The sequence below is a fragment of the Dermacentor andersoni genome, chromosome 6 (assembly GCF_023375885.2).
Source record: "Dermacentor andersoni chromosome 6, qqDerAnde1_hic_scaffold, whole genome shotgun sequence".
NCBI lineage: Eukaryota > Metazoa > Arthropoda > Arachnida > Ixodida > Ixodidae > Dermacentor > Dermacentor andersoni.
Window position 1 is genome coordinate 181,036,272 of NC_092819.1, and position 9,800 is coordinate 181,046,071.

The 9,800-nt window shown below is 45.5% G+C and overlaps 1 protein-coding gene across 1 annotated transcript; it reads right to left on the reverse strand.

Annotated features, from left to right (window-relative positions):
• Positions 1-2,698: 2,698 nt before the first annotated feature.
• LOC126523993 (uncharacterized) lies at positions 2,699-8,176 on the reverse strand. Its single transcript, XM_055066972.2, has 5 exons — positions 6,128-8,176; positions 5,691-5,766; positions 5,559-5,615; positions 5,299-5,414; positions 2,699-4,845 (listed from the first exon to the last, which is right to left on the reverse strand). The coding sequence occupies exons 1-5, from the start codon at positions 6,269-6,271 to the stop codon at positions 4,705-4,707; spliced, it is 534 nt and encodes a 177-aa protein (XP_054922947.1). The 5' UTR covers positions 6,272-8,176; the 3' UTR covers positions 2,699-4,704.
• Positions 8,177-9,800: the final 1,624 nt, after the last annotated feature.

Here is a 9,800-nt window from a genome sequence, read left to right on the forward strand (position 1 = left end):
TCGACTAAATCAAATGCTTTTTCGTAATCAATGAAGGCTATATATAAGGGTTGGTTATATTACGCACATTTCTCTATCACCTGATTGATAGTGTGAATATGGTCTATTGTTGAGTAGCCTTTACGGAATCCTGCTTGATCCTTTGGTTGACAGAAGTCTAAGGTATTCCTGATTCTATTTGCGATTACCTTAGTAAATACTTTGTAGGCAACGGACAGTAAGCTGATCGGTCTATAATTTTTCAAGTCTTTGGCGTCCCCTTTCTTATGGATTAGGATTATGTTAGCGTTCTTCCAAGATTCCGGTACGTTCGAGGTCATGAGGCATTGTGTATATAGGGCGGCCAATCTTTCTAGGACAGTGTTCCCACCATCCTTCAACAAATCTGCTGTTACCTGATCCTCCCCAGCTGACTTCCCCCTTTGCATAGCTCCCAAGGCGTTCTTTACCTCTTCCGGTGTTACTTGTGGGATTTCAAGTTCCTCTAGACTATTCTCTCTCACTTTATCGTCGTGGGTGTTACTGGTACTGTATAAATCTCTATAAAACTCTTCAGCCACTTGAACTATCTCATCCATATTAGTAACGATATTGCCGGCTTTGTCTCTTAACGCACACATCTGATTCTTGCCTATTCCTAGTTTCTTCTTCACTGCTTTTAGGCGTCCTCCGTTCTTGAGAGCCTGTTCAATTCTATCCATATTATAGTTCCATATGTCCGCTGTCTTACGCTTGTTGATTAACTTAAAAAGTTCTGTCAGTTCTATTCTAGCTGTAGGGTTAGAAGTTTTCATACATTGGCGTTTCTTGATCAGATGTTTCGTCTCCTGCGATAGCTTACTGGTTTCCTGTTTAACGGCGTTACCACCGACTTCTATTGCGCACTCCTTAATGATGCCCATAAGATTGTCGTTCATTGCTTCAACACTATGGTCCTCTTCTTGGGTTAAAGATACGGAATTCCTCTAGTTTCCCTCTTACCGCTAACTCATTGATTGGCTTCTTATGTACCAGTTTCTTCCGTTCCCTCCTCAAGTCAAGGCTAATTCGAGTTCTTACCATCCTATGGTCACTGCAGCGCACCTTGCTGAGCACGTCTACACCTTGTATGATGCCAGGGTTCGCGCAGAGTATGAAGTCGATTTCATTTCTAGTCTCACCATTCGCGCTCCTCCACGTCCACTTTCGGCTAACCCGCTTGCGGAAAAAGGTATTCATTATCCGCATATTATTCTGCTCTGCAAACTCTACTAATAACTCTCCTCTGCTATTCCTAGAGCCTATGCCATATTCCCCCACTGACTTGTCTCCGGCCTGCTTCTTGCCTACCCTGGCATTGAAATCGCCCATCAGTATACTGTATTTTGTTTTGACTTTACCCATCGCCGATTCCACGTCTTCATAGAAGCTTTCGACTTCCTGGTCATCATGACTAGATGTAGGGGCGTAGACCTGTACAACCTTCATTTTGTGCCTCTTAAAAGGGTTATTACACCCTAAACGTCATGGTCGTAAGTACCGTTGGAATGTTTTACTTCAAACTGTGGTCGCCATTTTTACTCGCCCATAGTTGCAATTGTTCAGTTTAATGCCCAAGCTGGGGGGGGGGGGGGGGGCATGACTAGTAATGTAGCGATTAAAAGAGCTCCCCGCACTCTCCATGCGGGGAGCTGTTTACGAGCTCGTTGAAGTCTGACATTTCGGGAGTAAGTAATCCATCTGCCGTTCCAAAATTTAAATGGGCCGCAATCGTAGCAGAAATGGATACACTTTAGGGAAGACACGATGGAAGCATTTTGAACACGGAAGTACTTACATCCATTGCATGGGCTGGCTTTGGCTTGTATGGGTGTTCTTGCGCAATATGGGGCCTCAAGTTTTCATTTAGCTATCAATTAGTGCGAACCATAGGCGGCCACACAAGGGGGGGGCGCATCGCCCCCCGCCCCCCAATTGCAAGACCCTGTGCACGCCTATGGCTGAAACAGTCTGCTACTTGTACCAGCGTACATGCATTCTTTTCTGCATATGAATGGCAAAACGGATTTCGAGCATATCTGCAGCGCTATTTTGTATTGCTCCCCATTGCAGGTGTGCAACGCGGAACTTCGCATTCTTGTTGTGGACCCCCGGTTCCCTGGTTCGTGCCACGACTCTTGGGTGTGGCAGCATAACCCACTGCGTGCACGCCTAGCCGCACAACTGCAGCCTGGCGAGTATCTGCTTGGTTAGTATTCGTAATGCGTACCTCTATCTAGGGCAGAGCACTCAGCTGTCACTTTCTGTAATAGGAGACTCAGGATATCCCCTCGAGCCATGGCTGCTTGTTCTAGTACCTGGCAGCCATGCCGGCACCACCTCTGAAGGCCACTACAACCGGGAGCACGCATCCATGCGCAATGTTGTGGAGAGATGTATCGGGGTGTTGAAAAGCAAGTTCCGCTGCTTGCAGCACTTTCGGGCACTGCTACAGAGGCCCGATAGAGCAGCGCGAATCATTTATGCATGCGTTGCTCTCCATAACATTGCCTTGGACGCGGGCGACTGGACATTGGACGATTATGGTGCGGAAGTGCCACCAGCTGAGGAGCCAGAGGAGCCAGGAGACATCCAGGTGCTGGCACCGCACGACATGTTCCTCAGAGGAAAACAGCAGCGCAGCGCCGTTGTCAACCTTTTCTGAAGGACACAGGAATGGTGAGTTTTCATAATATATAATTTATTTATACAAATTGCCGTGCCCTTGGGCTATCACAGGGCTGTGTTTGTACAGCGCAAAATACATTAAAAAATTTGTATACACAACAAGTGCACCTCCATAGGGATAATCAATGTTCCAAATCCACACATCCTACAGATTATGATAATTTAAACACAAACGAAGTACACTTATACAAAGAATCCTTTAAGTAGAATGCCACAGCCATGGACTCGGAAACAATTGTACCCTCTTCACTATGCACGAGTCTCCAAGGCTGCCACTTATTAACAGTAGTACTCGTGAAGCAGTCGTAAGGCAATGCTTCATGCCCCTTCATCTGTGAAGAACTGCATTTGCTGCTGCTCCCAAGCTAGCATTGTTTTGTGCAATATGCACATCATGAAGTGCTTCTTTCCTCATGTAACATTAGAAATACGACGCTACAACAGCTTGTATGTGTTATGTGCATCCTGTGATATGCCACTTTCTGTAGATGCAGCAGTTACTTTCTACTCATGTCCAAACATGTGTTTGTTTTGCCATAGTTGGTGGTTACAGTAATGGGAAATTGGCACAAAGTACTTCTTTTCTAGTGCAACATGAAACACAGTAGCAAATTGAAAGTGCAGCCTTTTCTTTAAATATCACATGAAATGTGACATGAAAACATCCCTTGACCCATCATAGTCATGACAGACTTGATGGAAACAGTACATATGATTGGCACTCTGTACTCATGGTCACCATCAGCAAAAGGTGCGCAAAATTTTCATAAAACACACCAGAATGAACGCAACCGCCGCATCCTGTGCATTCGGACGCTCAGTGTACATTGGTAGGAGCGAGGCAATATGCTTGCTAGCCATCTCTTGTGCTAGGTGTATCAAAACTTCTGTGCAAGCATGAATACGCAGGCGAGGCAAGCAAGTAAAGCGTAATGGATGCGGATTCAAACACAAACAAAATGTAACGCTGAGTGTAGTGACAACATTACACTCGTCACATCATGTCCAAATGGTAGACGTAAATTAACGTAAAAGCGCAAAAAATAGATAGGTCAACTTTATCACACTCTATGATGACAAGTACATCACAACCCTTGCAGTACAACATGCTTCAGGTAGCAAAGCATGTGACATCATTGCAACATCAGCATCACACAATTCGTTTTCACCACGGCACATTTACGTGACGGCACATTTACGTGACCTTGCAAGAAAGTATGACGTTCGCAGGTATGTCCGTTCCCTTGTCAGTGTTATGAGTCACTGACTAGAAGCATTCATTTCTCGGCAGGAATTGTAGTGCGATGCTAAACAACAGGTGAATCATAATTGTAAAAAGGTGAGCGCACTTGCCAGCTGTGATGAAACATGTTACATAAAACATGAATAATTGGCTCTGCAATGTCACAGCACCCAGAAAATGTCACACGTGAAAGTTATTGTAATGACTACCTTGGAGCGAAGACTAGAGGAAACCAATCACTGGCGTGGTGCAATGATGATGGTCATTTTCATTTGTGAAACTATGCAACTTAAAGAGTGACTAGTTTGGTGCTTTGAAAAAAGAGCACAGTGTAGTTGTTGCACCTTAGCCTCACCGTGCCGAAATGAAAATATCACACTGCAAACACTATGCGGTAACGCTTCATAATGAGTGCAGTAAGCTACAACACAGTGAAGCAATATAAATATCACAGTACAAAACCCATACGCAGAAATCGACAACTATTTGTAATGATTCTAGTGTGAATGACTAGGTGCCTTTGAAATGTGTAAATAAAGAAAGCACGCTGGCATTGCAGTTGCATAACCATAAATAGAAAGAGACAAATACTACAGAACAAAAAATGGGTGCACGCATTACACCTTTCAACCAAAAAATCCCCCTGTATTACTCATAAAGGAAACTTAAAACACTAAAGCTCAAGCAATAAATAAATAAAACAAACGGAACTGATGAAACACAAATGAATAAAATGATATTGAATGAATGATAAATTAATTTCTGTCTTGTTGCAGGGGCGCAGCGATGTCTTGCGCTATGGCGCGCACCTGCTCCAAGATCCCTTCCTGAGCTGCTGCCGTCCGCTCTGCCGCGACAGCGAGGCGGGTGGTGGAGGCCTCGATTCTCCGCAGCACCTGGAATGAGTAATCATGGTGGAACTGTTCGCATGAGTCGCTGATTACTCGCAACCACCTCACGGCTGGAAGCTGCTGTTGTCAAGAATTGCAACGTGAGCAACGATTCCTTCTCTGTTCAAGAGCCACTGGCCTGATGGCATCCTTTGGCAGTGTCAAGTGTCGTGTACATGCTATGCCCTCTTCGTTTGGACAGACAAAGACCTGCTGGAACTACCCTTCCGTCATCTACTCTAATGCATCTCTCACCACTAAACAGCCCTTTTTAGGGCTAACCAACCTTTTGCCCGGCGGCTGATCGTTGGCAAGACACGATACCGAGCCCTCTATACAACGCATATTTCTTGTTTATACCCCAAGCTGATTTCTTTTTCAGATTCATGATTTACTTATACCAAAGCATAAAGAATATTTATGTCCTTCATGTAAAATGACACCAAAGGAGCAACCAACCTGCGGCATCTCGTCGCCCTGTTCCACGCTGCGGGTGCACTGCGATGACATCGTCGTCAAGGTATCCACCCGTCGCGGTCGCTGTCGACGTGGTGGCCGAACAGGGTGCTGCAACACTGAAAGCATGCAGCATTTTCTACAGTTGCACTGCATTTTATGGTACGAATAAAAGTGGCTATGGCCATGTTATGGCGTATTGGGCTAGTTTAAAAAAATACGAGAGCTCATTTTCTTCAACAGCTTGAGGATCAATAACTTACCAGGTGCAGCGGCCACCCTTTCGGTAGGCGACGCACCGCGCGGTGGATCCTCTGCCGCTGTACAGTAAACACATTAAAACTTTACGAACTGCCCACACATTTGGCGATAATTTAAATTCCTCTGATGCTTACGTGTCACTGTGCTCCTCACTCCCGCAGCCTCGTCTTGGACGACGACTTCCATGGCGGCGGTGGGGACGTCAGCCTGCTGGAAAGTGTGATAAGCGTGGCTATTCGTTACAATGCCTATGTTACAAGTTTTCGTACTACACATTTGCGGAAATGTTCTGCAATTATTGAGTGCTTAATGATCCCATGTATTACCGTCCTCGCGCCCTTCCTTGAAGGCATTTTAATTCTGTGTTGATAACTTAATCCCCCCTTTTCCCGAAAGCGCAGCCAAATGAGATTCTAGTTGATTAACCTACCTGCTTTTCCATTCACTCCTACGCTATTTTCCTGCTCACAAACGGTGTCGCGTTCCGCTAAAGGTACCACTTACAGATAATGGCAAACTCTAAACCGGCACCGTTCAGAAACCCATGGTATTACGGCGGCAGTGTGCTTACCTCTTGATAGGGGAGGTCGGTCACGCCGTGGAGGCGGACCGTCCCGGTCAGATGTAGGACTCGGCCACGAAAACCGTGTAGCCGCCCCCCTCCTGTGCTTCTGAAAATACACGCCAATGTCGAAGGACAAATCGCCCAGATCATTGGACGGTCGCTCACCTTTGTTCTTGGGCGATTGCGGCAGCGTCACGGCGGGCCTCAAAAACCTGTTTGCGCCACCACTCCTACCACTGTTCAGTACATTTGACAACAGGGCCTTCGCTGTTCAGAGCATCGCCCAGCTGCTGCCACAGCCGTCGGCGGTCGCCAACAGTGAAGCGCGGCCCCAACTCGCTGGACCTTATAGCCAACTGGGGATGCTGCGCCATGAAGGCCACCACCGTCTCTCTCTGTGCCTGCGACACATGTGGTCCCTTCGGTGCTGCCACATTTAGCGCCATGGCCATAGAATAAAGAACCAACTTCCAGTGCTCGACAAAAGGAGGCGTTGGCTCGACTGAACGACTGAACCAACCGCTTCAAAATTCGCGCCGTGTGCTTGAAACGGGGTGGTGGCTAGCGCCATCACTAAACGTGGATGGATGGATGGATGTTATGAGCGTCCCCTTTGGAACGGGGCGGTGGGTTGCGCCACCAAGCTCTTGCTACTATGCTGCCTAATATCCTACCTAGGTTAACCAATGAAAAAAAAAGACACTATGAACTACCACGTCCAAACTTTCTGATCCCCTATTGCGAATTGTGCTTTTGTACGTCTCCGTCTTTTGTCGTTTCCCTACTTTTCTTCCACCAATCCTCCAATCACCTCTTACTAATGTCTATTGCGGACCTGTTTGCTTTACCACTGCTCCCGCTGAACCCAAGGGCTTCAAGGAGGCCAGTGGTGCCTAAATCGACCGCTGGGTAGACGTGTTCACATTCTAATAAAATATGCTCCTTCGTTTCCCTAGCTTTACCGCAGCAAGCACATGCTCCTTCTTCCTTCTTATATCTCGCTTTATAGGTGCGTGTTCTAAGGCATCCCGATCTCGCTTCGAAAAGTAATGAGCTTCCCTTTGAGTTATCATAAATGGTTTCTTTTCCGATTTCGTTTTTTCCTCTTAAGTAGTTACTCATGGCAGGTTTCTTTTCCATTGCCGCCACCCATGAGATTAATTCAGCCTCTCTGACTTTCCGCTTGACCTTCCTTGTTGCTGTGTTGCCCACCCCACAGGCCGCATACTTGCTGGTAAGCTTCCTAGTTCTTTTCCTCCCCTGTGAATCAATGTTTTGCCTGTACAGATACCTGAACACTCTCCCAGCCCATTTACTTTCTTCCATATTCCTCAGCCGTTCTTCATACTCAATTTTACTGCGAGCTTCCCTCACTTCAAAACTAGTCCAGCCCATATCCCCCTGCACAGCTTTATTTGTAGTCTTCCCGTGAGCGCCCAATGCGAGGCGACCCACTGACCTTTGGCTGCCGTCGAGTCCTGATTGTACCCCTGATTTAAAGCAAACAACCGCATTTCCAAAAGTAAGTCCCGGAACCATTACCCCTTTCCACATACCTCGGAGGACCTCGTACCTATTGTATCCCCATAGCGCTCTGTGCTTCATTATGGCTGCATTTCTCTTCCCCTTGACTGTTATGGTTTTTTCGTGTGTTTCCATATATCCATTGCCTTCGTTTATCCATATACCAAGGTATTTATATTCTGTTACACGAGGTATTTCTTGGCCCTGTATCTCCACTGTCTGTTCACTGTTTTCATTGAATACCATAACACCTGATTTTCTAACACTAAATTTCAAACCTAAATTGTTGCCTTCCTGTCCACAGATATTAGCCAGACGTTGCAAATCGCTTTGCTTGTTAGCGAGCAACACAATGTCGTCCGCATAAAATAAACCCGGGAGTTGCTGCTCTATTACTGTACCTGCCTATTTGTATGAGAGATTAAACCCGATATTACTTCCTTCTAGCGCCCTCTCCATCCTCACCATGTAGATCATAAACAGCAGCGGGGATAAAGGGCACCCCTGCCTCAGTTCCTTGTTGATATGAACTTTCTCCGCGCTCCTCATCCCTTCCCATTCAACGCAAACGGTATTTTCTAGGTAAATCTCTCTCAAAAGCTGTATACAATCGTTACCTAAGCCTTCCGCTTCCAGAATATCCCACAAAAAGTTGCGGTCTACGTTGTCGTAGGCTCCTGTAATGTCTAAAAAGGCCACATACAACGGTCTGCTTTCTACTTTTGATATTTCAATACACTGAGTAAGAACAAACAAGTTATCGTCCAAACGCCTACCTATTCTGAAGCCATTCTGAAGCTCTCCCAAAATGCCATTATTCTCTGTCCATGCTTGAAGCTTTAATTTGATTGCCTGCATTGCTAGCCTGTATATTACCGATGTAATGGTCAACGGTCTATACGAGTGAATTCTGTCTTTCACCCCCTTACCTTTATAAATTAAATTCATTCTACTTTGTCGCCAACTGTCTGGTATTCGTCGATCTTTTAAAGTTTTTTCCACTGCTTTCACCAGAGCTTCCTTACTTTTTGGTCCTAGTTCATTTATCAGCCTAACGGGAACCTCATCTAGCCCTGTGGCTGTGCGCTTAGGAATTTTCTCTTCCGCTTTCTTCCAGTTTAAATTTGTCAGAACCAGCTCCCTTTCCTGGGTCTCTTTCATGCTCTTTTTTTCTTCAAATACAACCTCGTCATTGCCTTGGAAAGATTCGGCTGTTATTTTCCGGATGTAATTTATTGCCGCTTCTCCTTCCAGTCTGCTTTCATCTTCGTCTAGGATATGTTGTTGTATTGTTGTCGACTTCCTGCCTAATAATTTTATGTGGTTCCAAAATATTCTAGGTGCGGCCTTCTTTTTCTCACGTATTTCTGACAACCAACGTTCACTTTCACCTTTTAATTTTGCTTGCACCAGTATTTGAACCATAGACTTTTTCTCCCGCTATATTTCCCATTTACTAGTTACTTCATCCTGTGACAACTGCGCCTTCTTTTTCTGCCTGTGGTCTCGAGATGCTTTCTGTCGTTCGCCGATCGCTTCTCCTATCTCCTTGTTCCACCAGCTTTTTGGTTTCTTTTTTCCTTTCCAACGAACATGTTGTTTCTCTTTCCGTATTTCTGTCGTTATTACACTTAGAAGCTCACCATATTCCCACTCTTTACTTGGCCATTTGCCAAGTTTTTCCTCAACTCTAGTGCTTGTATTTGCTATTTGTTCAGCGTTCAAATTTGGACTGGCCATTTTTCTCTCCTTGCTCTCTTTCCCAACTACATATCCCATCTTCAATATAATGCGTTTATGGTCACTCCCGATGCTGCTAAACCCTTCCTCGATGACCATTTCTCTCAACTTATCATGAATTCCTTCTGTCATCAGACAGTATTCAATGGTTGATTGCCGGTTTCCCACTTCCCACGTGATCTGTCCTTCACACTTAGGCCCTGTATTCACGATCACGAGGTTATGTTGCTCACAAAGGTCCAGCATTGACTTCCCTTTATTGTCGGTATAGCCATCTAAATCCTGTATGTGGGCATTCATGTCACCTAATAGGACAATTTCAGCACCACTCCCGAAACCCTTAATATCAGCGCTTATGCATTCCACTATCTCTTTATTCTTCTCTGTGCAATTTTTTCCGGTCCACAAATACGTA

Excerpts from the sequence above, each read along its gene's own strand:
- LOC126523993 (XM_055066972.2), bottom strand. The coding sequence starts at position 6,271 with ATGATCTGGGCGATTTGTCCTTCGACATTGGCGTGTATTTTCAGAAGC. Across the intron at positions 5,767-6,127 it reads CCGACCTCCCCTATCAAGAG|CAGGCTGACGTCCCCACCGC; the intron begins GTAAGCACACTG and ends CACACTTTCCAG. Across the intron at positions 5,415-5,558 it reads AAGGGTGGCCGCTGCACCTG|TGTTGCAGCACCCTGTTCGG; the intron begins GTAAGTTATTGA and ends GCATGCTTTCAG.